This window comes from Schistocerca gregaria, chromosome 1 (genome assembly GCF_023897955.1).
Source record: "Schistocerca gregaria isolate iqSchGreg1 chromosome 1, iqSchGreg1.2, whole genome shotgun sequence".
Lineage (NCBI taxonomy): Eukaryota > Metazoa > Arthropoda > Insecta > Orthoptera > Acrididae > Schistocerca > Schistocerca gregaria.
In genome coordinates this window covers 187,508,709-187,530,573 of record NC_064920.1, presented here as the reverse complement: position 1 = coordinate 187,530,573, position 21,865 = coordinate 187,508,709, and the positions used below count along the sequence as shown (strand labels likewise).

At 38.7% G+C, this 21,865-nt stretch overlaps 1 protein-coding gene across 2 annotated transcripts in view; it reads left to right on the top strand.

Annotated features, from left to right (window-relative positions):
• The window catches only part of LOC126336462 (inositol polyphosphate 5-phosphatase OCRL-like), an 89,831-nt gene that overhangs the window by 28,377 nt on the left and 39,589 nt on the right, over positions 1–21,865 (top strand). For both annotated transcript variants that reach the window (XM_050000191.1, XM_050000201.1), the window contains 2 exons: positions 11,235–11,456; positions 12,022–12,157. In XM_050000191.1, the coding sequence (XP_049856148.1) occupies positions 11,235–11,456; positions 12,022–12,157 (358 nt within the window). The remainder of the gene's footprint in view (positions 1–11,234; positions 11,457–12,021; positions 12,158–21,865) is intronic.

The following is a 21,865-nucleotide window of genomic DNA, read 5'->3' as shown; positions in this document are numbered from 1 at the left end:
GATGTGTCTTGCGAGTTTCAATTGGTTGTTGTTTTGTGTTATGTTTTTGAGGGAAAATCTGTTGAAAGATTTTTGACCTTTTTAAATCCAGAAAGTCAGAATGCTCTTACTATAACTGAGAGTATTCTGAAAGAAATTTAACAATTAGTTGGTGATGACGAATCAAAACTAACAGCTGAGAGTTAAGACGGTGTAAACATTATCAGTGGCAAGTCAAATGGGATTCAGAAATTAATTAAAACCAAATACCCAAATATGTATCAGTTCAACCTTAATATGTCTACGGCATCCTCTGTTGATCACAGAGCCCACATCTCTTTTGCACATTTTCAGGTATTTTGGTATTTCTTCTTTCTTTTCTAACTCGACACGTAGATCAAAAGTGTCGCATAGCAGTATTCAAAAAAAGCTTGCCCCGTTTGTGTGTGTGTATGTGTGTGTGTGTGTGTGTGTGTGTGTGTGTGTGTGTGTGTGTGTGTCACAAGATGTTTTTGAAAACGGGAAAAATTTTATTACTGTTACGGAAGTCATTGAAACAAGTGAGAGCGTGAAACTATCTTCTACTATTGAAAAAGCTGGTTGATGCAAACCAAGACTGCAAGATAACAAATTCATTTTCTGGCTATCATTTTGCTGTACGATAATGCCTAATGCAGACATACTTTTTAATCAGCCTCAGAAGAAAACAACTGAACTGACCAGAGCAAAACAGAACACCCAGATATTGGAAGCGGTAATGCAGAACATCAGAGATTGACTCCATCCTTAACAATGTTAGTTCGAAAATGACAAAATGATACCAGGCAAGAAACCATGGATTCTTGATGGGCATAAAAAAAGAGGTGCTTTGGAAGTGTGCGATGCCACCCTTTCTGAAATAAAATTACGTTTTCAGTTCACCGGACACCTAATTATAGCCAACTTATTTGATGTAAATCAGTTTGACAAATACATTACAAATTTTGCAGACGAATTCCCTGAAATTACACACATACATTTCTGGAAAAAAGAAAGTTGAAGAGTGAGCTTCAAGTCTTCTATGCTATGCCTGAATTGAGAACTGTTTATGGCACAGTTCAGTTTCTTTCACTCTAGAATAAGCGAAAGAAATGGAACTGTGTCAGAAACTTTGTGACACATTCGGTGAGACTGTTAAAGTTTAGAAACTGCTGATCGAGACGACTGTCTTGACATTAGAAGCTGAATAAACTTTCCTACGAAACAGCATGAAAGAAGAATGACTGAGTGCCTTAGGGATGCTATCTTGTGAAAAGTCATTCATGTGTAAAATTGAGGATTTCAGTTTGAGAGTGACAGATTTATTTGCCAACAAGGAGGAGCAACAAATGGATTTCCAATACCATTCCTACTAATTATTTTGAAACTGTCTTCCCAAAGTCGTGGAGTTACTGCTTTTGGTGAGTACAATGATTTTAGTTTTAAATGTTGGTAATTTGATTAAATTTACTTTTCAAAATCCAAATTAACAAGTTCGAATAATAATTTATACATGCCCTATTACTTCTCATACTGGTGCTCATGTTGTAGGGGACACTTTTCTAGGCAGTCGACCATGAACATAAAATAAATTAGGAGTTCTGGCAGTTCAGGGGAGATGAGTGGAGTGTGGGGATAAGACACGCCTCTCTCTCTACGTCCGTGTTCTGTGCTCCTGGGAAGGCAGAACCGACGTAATAATGGACATATCGATCACAGATTCCATTGGTGTTGTGATAGTTGTATTTGAACCCTGTGACACAACAAGATTGCTCTCTGCATTCATTTCAAAATAAGAAAAGGAAACACCAAGCACGAAAACCAAACGGTTAAAGTGCAATTTTTAGCTGACATTGACAGTGTCATTAAGGCGATAGTTCAGGCCTAATCTCCAGTGGTATGTTAAGCAACTGTACATCCTAACCTCCTAAGAATGGCACATGAAAGTGATTGCAGAGTGTGTGTGTGTGTGTGTGTGTGTGTGTGTGTGTGTGTGTGTGTGTGTGTGTTTTTATACAAATGCTTGCTATCATGTTCTCCAGGAACATATCAAAGTCCTATTGTACATAAGAAGGGCAATATTGTAATAAGTGTTTATTTCTGTTTCCTTGTATGTTTTGTTTGATATAATATCTTATTAAATATTTAAATATATGCATTATTAACAGAATTACATTCGATGGTACCAGACTAAGCTTTTCCCACACCCCCCTCCCCCCACCACCAGTGGAATGCCCCAGCAGCCACCGCTGATCTTTATCTCTATATCACCTTTCTTATATTGGGATTGTTTTACATGCATAGTGATGCATTATATTTCAGATAAGACAAGGCTTACTATAGGGGAGCAAATTGTCAGTACTCTATTTGAAACACCATCAAATAAAAATTAGCTTTTATTTTTGTGAGAGCATATAATGTTCGTAAATGCAGAATTTTCTTAATTTCGTTCCATTTAAATCAATAGTGATGGTATACTGTAGTGTAGGTGGTTGTGCTGTCTCTCATTTCACTAAATTTCTGTAGCTATAAGCCTGTTTTCAGAATTACTTATTTCTGACATAATGTGCATGTTCCTCGATTTTAGTAACTTTCTCCATAATTTTGGATAGTTCTTGCTGTCTGCAGCTACTGCAAGATCTCAACTTTTCCTTATCAAGAGATACATGTCACTTTTCCTTATCAAGATACTTTGATCTCTCTAGTGACAGATGGTTCTTTTCACAAGACTGTTTGATATCCTTTCTGATTAGCTTATGCAGAAAACTATTTTCAAATAATGATATCAATTTATCATGAAATAGATTAAATTGGTTCATTATAAATTTCGTTCCAGGCATCTCGTGTAAACTGTTCTTAAAAATGTTTGTTCTGGAGTCATTAAATATTCTAAGACACTATCTTATTTATCCTAACCAGCTGTGTCATACACAGAGAGCATTTGTTACTGGTTATATAGTTATTGACACATGTTGAGCTTCATCAGAGAAAGCCATATGAATTACGGTCTAGCTGTCTTTATCCACCTGTGTTGGAAAGTTAATTACTGAGAACCAATTGTAGGATCAAAATAAGGAAAATCCTGAAATAATCCGCAGTTCATATTTAGTAATGTTTAATGTTGTTCAGTATTAACATTTAGCAAAGTGAACCGAATTCCATGGTCCTAGAGACCATTGACCATTGACTACCGATTTTGTAATATAATTTTGTTTATTAAACCTTTTTTAAATATACTATTAATGGTCATGGCATTGAGGTTAGACTGCCTTGTTGTCATTAATCTTTTGTTACAAGAATATGTATGTGATGTGGGTGTCATACTCAACAATAACTTTAAACCTTCCAGGATTTCATGAGTTTGCATCTAGGAGATAATTCTTCCGTGTACATTTTGGCTGGGAGTCTAGCAGTAATTGCCTAGGTGTATCAATAACTGCTTTGAATGTTAAGTGTGTCTATCGTATGACTTGCAAAAACTATGGAAAATCCAGGATGGGATGTAACAATTCCATGTAGTGGAGATGTTGAGTCACGGATAGGCATTCAAAAAGACAGCCACAAAGAAAGTTTTCGGCCAATAAGGCATTTGTCAAAAATGGACACCACACCACACCACACCCACACGCACGTGCCCGCACACGCGCGCGCGCCACACACACACACACACACACACACACACACACACACACACACACACACGATTGCAGTCTCAACCGACTGAAGCCACTGAGTCTCTCTCTCTCTCTCTCTCTCTCTCTCTCTCTCTCTCTCTCTCTCTCTGTCTCTGTGTGTGTGTGTGTGTGTGTGTGTGTGTGTGTGTGTGTGTGTGGTTTTTCTTTTTTTTAAAGGACCTTATTGGCCGGCTGATAGCTTTTGTTGTGCCTATCTGCCATTCAGCATCTCCGCTATATGGTGAGTAACAACTTTCCTTTTCGTAATATTGTTACATGCTAAAAGTGTAAGACTTTGGCCTATATTAGGGAGTTTCAATTCCACATATGAAAGGTAACAGTTGGTAAAATAATAAAACTTACATATCAAAGATGAAATGTGGAATATAAATAAAATACAACCAGAAACTGTGCATCCACAATTATGTAGTGGTTCATAATCATTATGGATTTGCAGCTTCTCAAGCAGTTCTGTTCATTTTATGCTCAGTAGTTGCATAATTTTATCTTTGGCACCTGTTTTAGCTATGGTTGGCACTGTTGTGCCAACTGTTTTGTCTGTATGAAAAGGAAAATTTACTTGAAAAACTATAAAATTATAGCGAGACGGAAAGCTTAGCCAGTTATTACCCTCAGGGTATGAAACTATAGGTACTGCTTTTTGATTTACAAGCATAGAACAATTTAGCCTAGATTTAGGAACTGTTAGTTCCTTCTCCAGGGGCAGGTCGCTCACACTTAGTTAAAGCGCCCAGGGATTGTTAACCCCTTGCTGTACCATTTAGTTTGATGAAGTCCATGCCCAAGCAGTTGGAAAAGATGTGTGCTAAATGTGCTAGCATGATGCACGGGGCAATCACAGTACAAACAGATTTATTATGTAGCTGTACTCTTTATCTGTTTCATGCAATACTATTCTTGTGCATGTCAACACTAATTTAATTCTTATCCCCTTATTTTTAACACAATACTTCAAAATATAAATTTCTATACATTAACAGTGCTTAGAAACTACAATCCTCTTGGGTGTCTTCAGGTGTGACACCTTCAGAAGGAATGTAATAACACAAAGCCTAAAAGTAGATTTGTCAAAAACTCTTTAATTGCAAAAAGCGTTGCTGCCCTTGAATGTATTTCTAATAGGAAAAGACAGGGTGTCTCGTATAAAACCAGTACACCTCATGCCCAAGATTCAAGTAACAATGAACTAACTAGTAAGGAACAGATAATAGTGACCAGAATGAACTGTGAGTACCGGCCGTGAGTCGTGCTTCGGTAGCTCAGATGGTAGAGCACTTGCCCGCGAAAGGCAAAGGTCCCGAGTTCGAGTCTCGGTCGGGCACACAGTTTTAATCTGCCAGGAAGTTTCAGATAATAGTGACATTAAAAACACATGTAGTCATCTAGAATGAAATTTTCACTCTGCAGCACTGTGCACACTGATATGAAACTTCCTGGCAGATTAAAACTCTATGACATACTGAGACTCAAAATCAGGACCTTTGCCTTTCGCGAGCAAGTGCTCTACCATCTGAGCTACCCAAGTACGACTCACGATCTGTCCTTAAGCTTTAATTCCACCAGTATCTCGTCTCCTATCTTCCAAGCTTCATAGAAGCTCTTCTGCATACCTTTCAGAGCTAACACCCCTGGCAGAAGGGATATTGTGGAGAAATGGCTTAGCCACAGCCTGGGGGATGTTTCCAGAATGAAATTTTAACTGTGCAGTGGAGTGTGTTGATATTAAACTTCCTGGCAGGTTAACACTGTTTGCCGGACCATGACTCGAAATCAGGACCTTTGCCTTTCTCAGGCAAGTGGTCTACCAACTGGTCTTCAACCCAAACACAACTCACAACCCATGAAAGGCAGAGGTGCAGAGTTCAAGTCTGTTTGGCATACAGTTTTAATCAGCCAGGAAGTTTCATGTAGTCACTTGTTTATAGAGATGCTGCAAGTGGTGGCTATGACCATCCTGGCATTGCTGACTTGGTGTGATGACATTTTCAGCAACATATTGCAATACTGCAGGCGTGAAGTTCTTAATTTCACACGATGTTAAGTCCGGTGACCTTAGAGGCCTGAGACTTCTACTGATAAGTCTGTCTTCAGTGAATGATCTTTACCATACTTTGGTTGGATATGCGAGTGGTTGCTCGATCGGCGTCTCTACATCTATTAATTGTGCATAGAAAGAGTCAAAGATCTCTGGCACTTTTTAAGATGTAATTGAAAAATATGGGGCCAGTAGTGCACATCCCAGACAGTGCACACCAAACACACCTTTTCTGATTGGAGAGGTTCTTCATGCAGAATATGTGAGTTTGTCCTGCGATCAGGATCTGTAATTATGGGATATTACATAACCTGATAAATGAAACAAGGCCTCATCTTACATGAAGTAAGCAAGGGGTTCAAGTAACTGCCAGTTACAATAATCAACTCTCTTTTTTTTCTTGATCCTCAAATTTCAACTTTCGCACCACAGGCTTTAATTTTATTTCTTTTAGTACACAATGAAATGATGTACGAGCTACACCAACCTTCTGCAATAACTTCCTTACTGACTTGGGGGAGACTTATCGTAATGTCCATGCGAAGTCTGCCTATAATTTCAGGGGTCGTCACTTTAGGCGCATGTTACTCTGCACATACTGAATGGTTCCTATAGACCACCATTTCATGTACAGATCTTGAATGTGCTGATCATGGAGAGTTTCCTACCAGGATACTTTGCTTGAAATATTTCTTTACACTCATCGATTGAGCGTGCCTTTATGTAACACTCTACAATAAAAAATCTCTGTTCTAATGCAAATTGCCCCCTTTTTTTATTAGTACTCATTCCATAGATCATGAATACAACACTTCGTAATGATGGGGAACGTGTCAGGTTAATAAAAGGTGTCTATACAAGATATTACATTACACAAAATATTACATGACCTGGAGTGGGGAAATTACCTACTTACTATATCTGAAAATTCATCTAATGAGTAGGAGGAGTTGCCATTCAGAAATTCTTTTAATTACCTTTTAAATGCTATATGGCTATCTGTCAGACTTTTGATGCTATTAGGTTAGTGACCAAAGACTTTTGTGGCAGCGTAATTTACCCCTTCTGAGCCAAAGTTAGATTTGACCTTGAGTAATGAAGATCATCCTTTCTCCTAGTGTTGTAGCCATGTACACTGCTATTACTGTGAGGCTACAGTGAAGATCCCTAGCTCTTTAAATAAGTGTCTGCAGGATGATCTTGGATGAGTTCAAGCAATTATTATGATTACACGCTTTTATGTAATGAACACTCTTTTACTCAATGATGAGTTATCCCAGAACATGATGTCATACAAAAGCAGAGAATGAAAATAGCAGATCTTCAGTGTGTTTTTTCCATTTCAACCCCTCGTCAGTGCATACATCTAGAAATTTTGAATATTCTACCTTAGCTACTGATTTTTGATCGAAGTCTATATTTATTAATGGTGTCATTCCATTTACTGTGTGGAACTTTATATACTGTGTTTTGTCAACGTTTAATGAGAGCCCATTTGCAGAGAACCACTAATGATTTTCTGAAAAACATCATTTACAATTTCATCAGTTAATTCTTGTCCATTGGCTGTGATAGCTATACTTGTATCATCGGCAAAAAGTACCAGCTTTGCATCTTCGTGAATATAGAATGGCAAGTCATTAATATATATTAAGAACAGCAGAGGACCCAAGACTGAACCTTTGTGGCACCACATTCTTGATTGTTCCCCAGTTTGAGAAATCACCAGTTTTTTTTTTCTCCCCCGTATTATGTGAACTGCTTATTTAAACTTTCTGCGCTCTTCCAGTTAAGTATGATTTAAACTATTTGATCGCTGTCCCATTTCTGTAAGAAATTAACAATACGAGCTTTTCACAACAACTGATGCACGAACATATAGTGCACGCAACTTTCTGATAAAATGCAGTGCAACCAATTTTCTGAGACTGTTGCCACTTCACAAGCACTTTGACAAGAGATAATTAACCAATACATGAGGTGTATCAGTTTTATTTGTGGTACTCTGTACCTACAACTCTAAAAATTTGTAGTCCTGCAGAGTTTTGAAAGCACTGTGGTAGACGTAAATCACTCCCAACATCGTTTCAATTCGTACTTTGATTTTATACAAACTTTGCACATCCTTGTTGGGTACAACGGAATTATTAAGAAATATCCAATTTTGCTGTAGTAATTTAATATTCACATCATTATTACAAAATCGTACTCGCTATCGTCTGCATTGCTTGCTATGCCACAACAGAATTCCGGATGATATTTGTCATAAAAGTAACCGAAACACAAAGTTTTACAGCACCTAGCACATTTAATAATAGCTACTGCCTTGTGGGCACACAGGGTTTTTAAGAGTGATACCGGAAAACATTGTTCATTTACATTCAAAGAAGTTTCTGTTTCATCTGTTTCATATTCTAAAAACTAGGTGCCCTGAATTGATGCAAAATTAATGAGTAGTTTTATGGAATCGACGCTGGACGTGATTTCTCTGGTGGTCTTCAAACAAGTCGGGAGCATTCTGAATTTTCTTCCTGAAAATTTTAACCTGTTGGTAAAAATATTTGTCACATGGCTGGCAATGTGGAGTTAACTTCGGTGGGATAACTTTTATGGTGCAAGTGCACGATTTCCTCTCATCCACGAAGATGTGATCATATACGGTCAGATCAGTCTGCCCTCCCCATGTATCAGTGACGTATAGAAACTTTTCCTGTCCCACATATGGAAGAATCACAGATCTTAAAAAGTTTTCATTCACAAGTTTCATGAACTTCCCTCATTTCGTGTAGGACACAATTAAGTTTTTAAATTTGACGGTCAATTCATCCACTCTTTTCTGAATTTTTGGGCCAAATTTTCCCAACAGTTGCTGCATACATGAAAAATCGTACGGGATCACGTTCCCTGACGCAGTTAGTGTGTACTTATCTTGTTTAAATCTTTTCTCTGCATGAGAATGGTTCTCGTGCATTTATCCAATAGGGATCTAATGTAAGTTGGTTGATACTGACTATCCGTTTGATCGGTGTTGATTATGTACTAGAGGTTAAAATTACCAACACGTATTTTCGTATGTGCACGGAATTATTCCGCACCTACTAATACTTCTTCCATTGTTGCACATTCTTTGCAACTGATAAACTTCGTAATCTTCCTTTGCCTGATTTTATGCTTTTGCTTAAATCATTTGATTCAAGCCAAGCTGGCCACAAAATTAAAGGTATCCGATAAAAATGGAGCAGCAGTGTTCATTGTCTATTATATTATTTTCACAAGCCAGTCTCTTTCTTAAATTTTGATATGATTTACCTTTTCCAAATTGTCTCGCTTCAACAAAGCGTTCACAAGTCTCACGATTGATAGTGTTCCATTTATCATAATGAGTTCCGCCTCATTTCACTTCCTCTTTCCATCGATATAGCATTGATTTTTGATTTAAATGAGAGACACCGGAGGACTGCAATCTCTTTAGGCTCCATTTCAGATGAGATACTGCAATAGTGGCTGCTCGTTCTTTGTAGGATGGAGGCACATAATCTGCTGGTTCATGTGCGAATTTGCTGGCAATGAAATTGCCATCTCCCTCTACTCCCATATATTACAAAATAAACAGGTTTATATTGTGTGGATTCCCCTGCAAGAAAGAGAACATTCACCCAAAACTGAAACTTAACCGCCTCATATTCGTGTGTTTTGTCTTCTTCGTTGATGTTTATTAATTCATTGTCATCGATGATCCGTCTCTCGGCCAACAGGTCTTGTATTGCGATATATATCTCATTGCCAATTGAAATTGAATTAGGAGAGATCATGCTGGGCGGTATATTTGTTAGAAGATTTAAATCACGAAGCAACTTTTCAGTGTATTTGATGGCATTAGTGATTTCGCCTCTGAAGTGTTAATTCAACTCCTCTACCTCGATGTATCTTCTTCTCGCTGCACATCTGTAGACACACTTGGGCCGTCCATTTCACTGTAGTCTCTGAACACGCCCTGCATTAACAACGTGTTACGCGCGACAGACGTTGAAGACAAATGCAAACTATTGGTTTAGGAGCTAGGTCACCACCATTTGTTTCATAACACTGAGGACTGTCCATGCGAACTCTGCATATTATGAAATTGTATCACCATAGCCAAATAAAGGCGGTGATGGGGCCAATACACTCTCACAATACACAGAGTTCGCATGAGAAGTCCGCACAGATAGTCTGTTTCCTGTTTGATCAACCTACACAATTTAAACTTCTTATTAATTTCACACAATTATACTGTTTGTTGATATTCTGTAAAATCAAATGGAAAAATATTAAATTATTCTCCTGTTAGAGAAAGCAAAAACACGGAAATGACCCCAACGCGATACCTCCACTGTGGTAGCTGAAGACCTTAACTGCTGCCGCACGCTTACTTGGTTGGAACATGGCTAACGTTACATGTATTACAATGCACAGTGAGCTTTAAGATCAATTTTCTCAGAAACCAAGGCCCCTTGCTAGAAAAAGTGGTTAGCTTCATACTCGGGGCATGTCCCTCTAAAACATATCAAAGATGCCTCAAAATCCGTTATTTACTCTTCTGATGGTCCCCTTGTTAGTGTTTGTGGAGTAACTGGTGATTCTAAGTTTCCTTTAGAAGTGGGAGCTGTACTTAACAGAGGGTGTGAAGAAGAGGCAGTATGGGAGATTTCATTGTGGGCAAGATCTGTGGGTTGCGTAGAGGAGAGGAAAACCTGGGAGAGGTTGTTGATTTAGATATTAAGGAATTCACTGATGTAGCAGATATGTAGATGCCAAAGCTGCAACTTATTATAATAAATGAAAGATAAAATTATTTTTACGGATGAAATTACCCAATTTCAGAGACTTTACTGGTCTCACAGAGATAAGATTTCATGTATGTAGGCTGAGGTGGTGGGTGAAAACCTATACCAAGGCCAGGAATCAAACCTGGCTTCCTACTTACTAGGCTTTTGTTTTAGTACTTGCACCTGGGTTTCAGGCTGGATCTCCAATTTATGTTTGATGCTGAGATGCTGATTCAGAACATGGAGAGCCTCAGCAATTATGTTTGTGTGTAAGGGGGAATTTCAAGTAGACTGGAGCAGCTGTGAAACTTTAGCTCAAGGAGGGAGGCTTGCCAGGGCAATCCGTGCAGTTGTGCAGGCCACTGTGCCAAGGTTGCTTAGTGGCTAACACACCTGCCTAGTAATCAGAAGGCCTGGGTTTGATTCCTGCCATTAGTACAGGTTTTCACTTGCTGTGTCAGTCTGTATACATAAAAAGTTTTTTTTATCAGTTATTTAAGCAATTTCCCAAACATTGTGCAAATTCTCATCTTTTGGTTATTTGTGCTTGGAGAAATCTAAGCAACAAACAGAAGATCAAATAAAACTTTTGAATGATACTACCTGTACATTAAAATATGGTTTGGGATCAGAATACCTGAGCCCTTTTAAGATACTTATGAGGTATAATCTATATCAGATTTTCTTTTGTACTTGCAGTCAAATTTTTTGGCTCGGAGATTTAAATTACCGAATAACAGATCTTGATCCGAAGATTGTGAAGGATTGTATTGATAAAAATAATTTAGAGACCATTATTGAATTTGACCAGCTACGGCAACAACACAAGAACAAAAATGTTTTTGTAGGCTACCAAGAAGGGTCACTCACTTTCCGACCAACTTATAAATATGACCCAGGATCAGACAACTGGGATTCAAGGTAATGCTGTAAAATGTTATTTCCTCTTTAACATACTAAATTTGTGTATAATTTGAAATATAAGTTTTTATGTGCATTAGAGTATTTAAGTGTCTTACCAAATAAATATGGCAAAACTTGACAATTGTGCCAGTTCTTCCTGCTCAAAATGTTTTAAGTGCACTTCAATAATGATTACTACAACAATTGGGTGAAGGAGCGTAAATATCATTGAGGTGCAGACTTTAAATTTTGGATTAATGTAGAAGTGTTTGTAGCAGGCAAATTAAGGTTGAGTATTGACAATGTGTTGCACTACATATTAAAACTGTAATCATCCCACAGTGTTCCCATCTTCAGTTTTGATTATTCAGATATCATCTTTTTATCTCTCTTCCAATTTTTAGGGTATTTGTTTGGCAGTCATTTTACATCTGATAATAGTTCTTACTTTGTATCTTTGGGGTATCTTTTCTACAGTATTCAATTATAATCTGAAGATAACCTGGAAACTTGATAATAAAATTGCTACAGTTCACATTTGCACTGTTTTCCTAATTTTTAACATTGTACATTTTATTCACAGTGAAAAAAATAGAGCACCAGCATGGTGTGATAGAATACTGTGGAAAGGTGATGGTATCAAACAGTTAGCTTACAGAAGTCATCCAGAACTCAAAATTAGTGATCATAAGCCAGTTAGTGCATTATTTGATTCACAGGTAAGGCTTGCTCATCTCATTTCATTAGTTGAAGTCCTATTTCTTGGTTGCCAGTTCACACCAAGTGTAGTTTGTTGTAAATTAACTTTTGTTTTTAGACAGACATTTGTATGCATTGTTACTGTATATCATTATATTGATTTCCATTGTAGATTTAGTGTGTACGAGTGTGAACACAGTCATCTACTGCATTCCTTTGGAAGTGTACATGAAATTCAGCTGTCACTTTCAGGTGTTGGTTTTAATTGCTCTTTGGCAGTGTTTGGATGGATACTGCAACATATACAAATTGCTGATTGTCTACAATAATGCACCCCTTTCACCCACCACTCAAATACCACTATCCCTGAGAGTAGGCATCTCTCCATCTCTCATGAGATGCTGGCTCATGTTACAACATGCTATTTGATCCATTCACAGGCAGTTCTGGAAATGTTAATTGCAACTATGAAGGAAGTCATAACATGTCCCAGGAATGGGCTGTCGAATGAGAATTTCTGAAGGCTCCCTTATTTTGAAGAATTTTAAGTACACACTGTGTTTAGGTCCAGAAACAATTTGAATTTTCTGAGGGTGCTTCATAATTAAGAGATTCTGTTCTGACTTCGCCTGAACCATGTTGGGCTGATGGCTTCTTCAGAAGTTTGGGCTTAGTGTGTGTGCTATCATTGATCCTACCCTAGACCCAAAGACAGCACTGCTTTTGTGGCTATTCTTCGGAGTTGTGGTTTATTTTTGGGACCAAAGTATTACTTTCATCATTTCTTTACTCTTGTGGAAGAGGCAGTTCAAAAAAATTTAGAAATATTTATGCTGTTTGGCCATATAGCTGAATTCAAAGCTGTGATTCCTAATAAAGCAAAAACCTGTGACGTCTTTGACTGCAAACAGTTATTTTCATCCATTTAATTTTGCAAATGACTTGGCATCTTACTGCAAGAATGATTCACATTTTTGCATGTTCACAACCTTTAATGGAAGAAAAGATTAAATTAATGAACTTCATGTGTTCGTTGTTTATCAAGCAGTATGTTCTATACAAGTAAAACAAGTTTAAAATAAACATTTGTACTGTGACTATCAAAGCATTCCTATTGTGTAACATGTTTATACTTACAAGAAATATTATTATTCTCTCTGACAAGAAAAAGTGACAACTTTGGAGTTACTAAGTTGATCTGTGTCAATGATCATCACTTGAGTATACTCATTCTTGTGGACAGACCAATATACATGTAAAGGATATGGTGCTTTGTGAAGGGGTAAGTGAAGTGTGCTAACCATGGAAAACGACCTTCTTTATGTCAATGTTCAACACTTTGGAGACCAAGCCCCGAGCATATCTTAGTCCACAACTTCGTCATAGAAAGACCAAACCCTAGAATAGGTAAAGCTGTGATTTTCTTCATGTGCAAGCCACGTGTAACTCAAAAGCTAGAAATGTTTTGTAGGGGAACCATGTATGGACATAACACTACCTGTACCTTGACTGTTGCTGTCTCCTGTTATTCTCCAGAATTATTTCGAAAGAGACATCAGTGAAAGTAACAGCTGCTTTCGCAAATGGCTGAGCCAATATGATCACAGTGATACAGTTTTGTGTGTGTGATTATTAGGTTTCACAGTTTGCTGTAATTCTGCTACAAATACATCATGTTTGTTGGGTGAGCAAGAAATTTCGGAAGCTCAAGAGGAAGAAACTGCTCAATAACTCACCTCTCACTTTTTTTCATGTGGGAATAATTATACTCTGTCATCTTTGAAATATGTAATCCATAAAAGTATTAAGTTAAATATGGAAAATAAATCTTGTTCTTTTACTTTTAGTATGTATTAATCTTGAAGATACATCAGTTACATACGGGCCACTAATGCTTTAAATAATGGCATAAATGATGGATCACCTAAGCCTGATAGTCTAAGTGACCCATCTCCAAAGTTTTAAGTGATTCTGAAAAAGACCAGCAGAGGGAAGTTTCAAGCAGGCAAAAATCTCAGCTTGTCTGTAAAGTTAGGAAATGGCCATATATTATAGATTACAAGAGTACGTCAGATGTTGTGTTTTTTTTTTCTTTCAATTTTGACTTTATATTTGGTATGACAAAGGTTGAAGTAAACTTCCATTCATGTCCGTTAAGGAAGATTATAGAACATTTGCGGACACATGTCAGGTGGTGGTCTGATGATGAGTTCCTTGTAGCTTGTGAGGAGTCATTTTCCAAATGATTTTTTCAAGAGGGGACAAGAAAAGCAAGAGATTTACTATTTCTACTAGACAATTACACTTGCTACCAACCTAAATAAAATTAATGTCATTCTCTTGTACATTGAATATTATTTAAGGAATCACCATGTGAATTGCCATCAGGCTTATAGAACTGCAAAAGAGAGTATATTCAGGTACAAAATTTATAATCTTATTAAAAACCCCAAAAATGTGGCTAAAAATTAGTCTTATTTTAAATTTATGGGTGTTTGTGATGGGATTCAGTTAATGAGGAGCAGTGGTGAAATGCTGATGTGGTTGCAAAAGCAAACATTGGAGTCGAGAAGCTCCTGAATCACCAGAAATTTAGTTAAAAGCATTAAGGCCCATAGATAGCATGATAACTTTTTTAATTTTTATGTCTCATCATTTGCAAAGAGATTTGCAAATTTCGGCAAAAATAGATGCTACCTTCTCAGGTCCCTAAGTGTGGGAGTTTCCTCCCCCCACCTTCGAACGTGATGTTTAGCTACTCAGACTCTGCAAGGAATTTAATAATGTTTGCAGTCAAGAAGAAAGGAGAAACCCTACTTTTGTAGAAATGATTGAGGATTCCTACCACGTAGCTCATTCAGATGGAAAAAAGAAGTGGGCACGACTTTCCCAATTGTTAAATACTAAAAACGACAACAGGTCACCTTCATTGGTGTTGATCAGAAAAATACATGAAGAAGAAAGATCATTGAACCCTACTCAAATAGAAACAGCCAGGAGAAAAAGGTCATATGGAGATTTGACCAATGCTTTGACACTCATTGGCTTTGTAGATTTAAAACAAATTATTCAACATAAACCAGCAAAACAGGGATACTGGTGACAATTGTAAAATGTCATGTATCATCACTCAGCAATGATATGTAATAACTACTACAGTAGCAGCAGCAACAAAATTTGCAGCAAGTCTCAAGGAACTTTGCACTTCTGTACTTCTGATTTTTGCTAAATGCAAGATAAGCAATGAAAATTGTTTCCATATTAACATCCGCTGCAGAAGCTTATTTGTGGGAGGCTGAAAAACTAGTAATACATTGTACCTTTCTTCAGAGTCTCTGAAAAAATTAGGCAAATGATACAGAAAAAGCTACAAATTTAATCTTAGTGACTGCCAAGAATCAGTGTAGCAATAGGATGCCCCCTGCTCTCTCAGCTGTTGAAAAAAGTTTACAAACTGGTAATAATGATTTTTCACAGCTAGGAACAGTTGCTGGGAATGGCTACATACAGTAATTACGTAAAGGTTGCGGACTCAGTCTTTAACAAACTTTTGACCTGTTGAGAGCCGACCGCTGTGGCCGAGCAGTTCTAGGCACTTCAGCCGCACTGCTGCTACGGTCACAGGTTCAAATCCTGCCTCGGACATGGATGTGTGTGATGTCCTTATGTTAGTTAGGTTTAAGTAGTCCTAAGTCAAGTGGACTGATGACCTCAGATGTTAAGTCCCATAGTGCTCAGAGCCATTTAAACTGTTGAGAGTATAAATGGCAAAATTAAAGCACTTTGCTCTGATGAGATAGCAAACAGTTTTTATCTGAAAAAAGTAGGAAAACTGTTTGGTTGTGATCTGTCGTACCTTACCTATTGTTGTATGTTGTCATTTTGTGGAGCTACTCAGACTCATTGATAGTTTAACTTCTGGCCCAGACATGATTTTCAAAAGATGTAAACATACCTGAATGACACTAAAGAAGATTTATGTAATTAGTAGTGAGCCAGTGCCTGTCAATGTCAAGTTTCAAGACACAAAAGAATTAAAGACATTACTGCCAATGGGCATTGATTTATATCATTTGTGTTGGACTGGAATTTGAACCCAGGTCTCCTGCTTACTAGGCAGATACGCAGACCACTACGCCATCTGGACATAGTGTTCACAACAGCCGCGCAGACTACCTTGACTCGCCTCCTGTCATATGTCACGTCTAACATATGTCACGTCTAACATATGTCACGTCTAACATATGTCACGTCTAACATATGTCACGTCTAACATATGTCACGTCTAACATATGTCACGTCTAACATATGTCACGTCTAACATATGTCACGTCTAACATATGTCACGTCTAACATATGTCACGTCTAACATATGTCACGTCTAACATATGTCACGTCTAACATATGTCACGTCTAACATATGTCACGTCTAACATATGTCACGTCTAACATATGTCACGTCTAACATATGTCACGTCTAACATATGTCACGTCTAACATATGTCACGTCTAACATATGTCACGTCTAACATATGTCACGTCTAACATATGTCACGTCTAACATATGTCACGTCTAACATATGTCACGTCTAACATATGTCACGTCTAACATTGTTGGTTTCTTGAACACTGCCTTGTAAACCTGAGAGTTTTACTAAACATTTTGTGCACATATGGTTTAGTGACCATGATGTCATCATAGTGACTATGGTTATGAAAGTTGATAAATCAGTCAAGAGGGCTAGGAGAGTGTTTCTGCTAGAAAGAGTAGATAAGTAGTCGTTAGCATCTCACTTAGACAATGAACTGCAATCGTGAAGTTCCAGAATGATGTCCATAGGGGAATTGCGGGCAAAGTTTAAACAGATTATAAGTCATGCTATGGGCAGTAAGGGGAAACTACAGCCGTAATTTTTCTCGGGGGCATGCAGCTTTACTGTATGATTAAATGATGATGGCGTCCTCTTGGGTAAAATATTCCGGAAGTAAAACAATCCCCCATTCAGATCTCCGGGCGGGGACTATTCAGGACGACGTCGTTATCAGGAGAAAGAAAACTGGCATTCTACGGATCGGAGTGTGTAACATCAGATCCCTTAATTGGGCAGGTAGATTAGAAAATTTAAAAAGGGAAAGGGATAGGTTAAAGTTAGATATAGTGGGAATTAGTGAAGTTCGGTGGCAGGAGGAACAAGACTTTTGGTCAGGTGAATACAGGGTTATAAATACAAAATCAAATAGGGGTAATGCAGGAGTAGGTTTAATAATGAATAGGAAAATAGGAATGCGAGTAAGCTACTACAAACAGTTCTTGTGTGAACGCACACACTATGCCCGAACTCGTACGGGACTTGGTAGATTAATCTGCCACAAGTAGTGAGAATGATGGGCAAACATCTCTTAGGCTCACTACGAATGTATTGGTGTGGACATGTTGGGAATGTGGGTCTCACGGGGAGCGTGCAAGCGATAAGTCCCTGCAGTCGCACTATCCTCTGTGCCCTCGGTGGCTCAGATGGGTAGAGCGTCTGCCATGTAATCAGGAGATCCCAGGTTCGAGTCCCGGTCAGGGCACACATTTTCAACATGTCCCTAGTGAAGTACATCAATGCCTGTTCGCAGCTAGGGTGTCCATTTAATTATCATTTCACTACTACAAACAGCATAGTGAACGCATTATTGTGGCCAAGATAGACACGAAGCCCGTGCCTACTAGATTAGTACAAGTTTATATGCCAACTAGCTCCGCAGATGAAGAAATTGATGAAATGTATGATGAGATAAAAGAAATTATTCAGGTAGTGAAGGGAGGCGAAAATTTAATAGTCATGGGTGACTGGAATTAAAAGTAGGAAAAGAGAGTAAAGGAAACATGGTAGGTGAATACGGATTGGGGGTAAGAAATGAAAGAGGAAGCTGTCTGATAGAATTTTGCACAGAGCATAAATTAATCATAGCTAACACTTGGTTCAAGAATCATGAAAGTATGTTGTCTACATGGAAGCATCCTGGAGATACTAAAAGGTATCAGATAGATTATGTAATGGTAAGACAGAGATATAGGAATCAGGTTTAAAATTGTGAGACATTTCCAGGGGCAGATGTGGACTCTGACCACAATCTATTGGTTATGAACTGTAGATTAAAACTGAAGAAACTGCAAAAAGGTGGGAATTTAAGAAGATGGGACCTGGATAAACTGACTAAACCAGAGGTTGTACAGAGTTTCAGGGAGAACATAAGGGAACAATTGACAGGAATGGGGGAAAGAAATACATTAGAAGAAGAATGGGTAGCTTTGAGGGATGAAGTAGTGAAGGCAGCAGAAGATCTAGCAGAGAACCCATAGCCCGCATCTCGTGGTCATGCGGTAGCGTTCTCGCACCCGGATTAGATTCCCAGTGGGGTCAGGGATTTTCTCTGCCTCGTGATGGCTGGGTGTTGTGTGTTGTCCTTAGGTTAGTTAGGTTTAAGTAGTTCTAAGTTCTAGGGGACTGATGACCATAGATGTTAAGTCCCATAGTGCTCAGAGCCATTTGAAGAGAACCCATAAAAATTCTGTTTGTATATAAAATTGCTAAGTGGGTACAAGTCTTCCACACAGTCACTCGCTGACCAGTCTGGTTCGGCAGTAGAAGATAGCAAAAGGAAGGCAGAAGCTTTAAATTCCACATTTAAGAAAGCATTCATGCAGGAGAAACATACAAATGTACCATTGTTTGAGCATCACAGTGTCCCGGATGGGTGATGTAATAAGTGTCCCTGTGATAGAGAAACAACTGGCAGAGTTGAAAAGAAATAAGTTGCCAGGTCCGGATGAAATCCCAGTTCGGTTTTACAAAGAGTACTCCACAGCATTTGCCATTACCTAGTTTGCATATATTGTGAATCTGTCAACCAGTGCAAAGTGCCAAGTGACTGGAAAAAAATGCAGGTGACTCCTGTAATAAAGAGTAGAAGAATAGGTGTGCAAAATTACAGACCAATAGCCTTAACATTAGTTTGCTGCAGAATTTTGAGTTCAAATATAATAAATTTTCTACAGACCGAAAAGCTTATGTCCACAAATCAACACGGCCTTAGAAAGCATCGTTCATGCACATATCTCACATGATATACTGTGAACTATGGATGAAGAGCAATAGGCTGATTCCACATTTCTAGATTTCTGAAAAGCATTCGACACTGTACACCACTGTAGACTGTTAACAAAGGAACTTGCATATGGAATAGGCTCCCAGATATGTGAATGGCTCAAAGACATCTTAAGTAATAGAACCCAGTATGTTGTCCTTGACAGCAACAGGGTTACATCAGCAAGGCAACAGGGAGGTGTGATAGGACTGTCGCTGTTTCTCTATATACATAAATGATCTGGCAGACAGGCTGGGCAGCAATCTGCAGTTATTTACCGACGATACCATGCTGTACATGAAGGTATCAAAGATAAATGACTGTAGGTTGATATGAGATGACCTAGACAACATTTCTGTTGGTTTGATGAATGGTAGCTGGCTCTTTAATGTAGAAAAATGTAAGTTGATGTGGATGAATAGGAAAAACAAACCCGTAATGTTTCGGATACAGCATTAGTAGCATCATGCTGTACAGTCACATTATTTTTGGCATAACATTGAGAAGTGCAATGAAATGGAATGAGCATGTGAGGATTGTGGTAGGCAAGGCAAATGTTGGACTTTGGTTTATTGGGAAAATTTTAGGGAAGTGTGGTTCATCTCAAAGAATTCAGCATATATAAGACACTAGTGCAACCTGTTCTTGAGTACTGCTAGAGGTAAGGCATTCACATCAGGTTGAATTGAAAGAAGTCATTGAAACAATTCAGAGGTGAGCTGCTAGATTTGTTACCGATAGGTTCGATCAGCATCCAGCTGTTATGGATATGCTTCAGAAGCTCAAACGGGAATCCCTGGAGGGAAGAAGACATTTATTTCGATAAACACTACTTAGGAAATGTAGAGAACTGACTAATGATCCTTCTGCCAGCAACATGCATTACACTAGGGACCACAAAGATAAGATACTAGAAATTAAGGATTATACGGAGGCATATAGACAGTAGTTTTTGCCTCGCTGAGCGAGTGGAACAAGAGAGGAAATGACTAGTTGTGCTACAGGGTACCATCTGCCCCACACGGCTTGTGGAGGATGTAGATGTAGGCCTTAGCGACCATTTTGCCCAGCACTTAAAGGAAGGTACTGAATTCAGTTATAGACAGTTTGCACTGGAGGGGAAATTACAAATCCAATGACTGCAATCACACATCAATTTTGTGCGTATTTAATGAGTTGGCAAACTTTACATGCAAATTTCCCCTATAAAATATGCACATGGTGAAATGTAGAACACATAGCTGGCACCTTCAGCAGCAACACTGACTTCAGTATGGCTGGACGTAGAGTTAGGCTGAATCGGATCACAAATATAGGTACATAATGCCAAGCTGCTTCAACTCAGTGCCAGAGTTCATCAGTCATAGTGGATGGTGAGTGGTGGCATGCTAGTCTCTTTGCAACCTGCGACTAATGTTCTCAATGTGTAAGACCAGGAGAATGTGCTGGTCAGGACAACAGTCGCACATCCTGTCTCAAGGTATATCAAGAGAGCAAAGGCAACTTGTGGTCTTACATCATTATGTTAAAAAATAAATTCATGAAGATGGGGCGCAACTGGTGGCCCAACATGTCATAAATTTAAGACCTACTGTGCAAATTACTGACTGTGCAAACTAGAAGTGATAATCTTGTGTAACAAGCAGCAGACTATACCATCTTGCCAGGTGCTGGGCTCTTATTACAATAGCAAATGCAATTTGCATTCTCGTTAACGTCTCTGTGCATGAATTATGTCTGTCATGATACTGTATGCAGGATTGTGCTCTTATAAGAAAGACAGTGTGATTAACTCTTGCCCAGCGTTGTTGTTGGGCACACCACTATTGGCACATCTCTCTGCTGTCCTGTCAATGGAAGTTGGAACGAAGGTAACTGTTGTCTTACTGCAAACAAGTCCGTTTCCCAACTGAAGGTCGTGTGGCTGGTTACCTATTTCCTCTCTTCTATAGCACCTCTGTAGCAGGATTATGCATCCAGTTCCACTTATATTTGAACACTGGATTTGCCTTACCAACCACTGCACTTTGTTGATGCATTTGTTCTTGATTACAACTGAAGGCATATGAAATGCGGGTTTTTCCAGGTTTCATATTTATGTACTATTTAGTAATTTGAGCAACGTATAGTATTTTCTTGAGAATATAGTTTATTCAATATATATTTTTATACTGTACTTTGAAGTGGTCGTTCCACTCAACCCCTTCCTGCACTGTATGGGAAAAATATATTAAAAACAAAGATTCCAAGACTTACCAAGCGGGAAAGCGCCGGCAGACAGGCACAATGAACAAAAAACACACACACACACAGAATTACTAGCTTTCGCAACCGATGGTTGCTTCTTCAGGAAGGAGAGGGAAAGACGAAAGGATGTGGGTTTTAAGGGAGAGGGTAAGGAGTCATTCCAATCCCGGGAGCGGAAAGACTTCCCTTAGGGGGAAAAAAAGGACAGGTGTACACACACGCGCGCCCGCACACGCACACTCACACTCACGCGCGCACACGCTCATGCTCACGCGCGCACACGCTCATGCTCACGCGCGCACACGCTCATGCTCACGCGCGCACACGCTCATGCTCACGCGCGCACA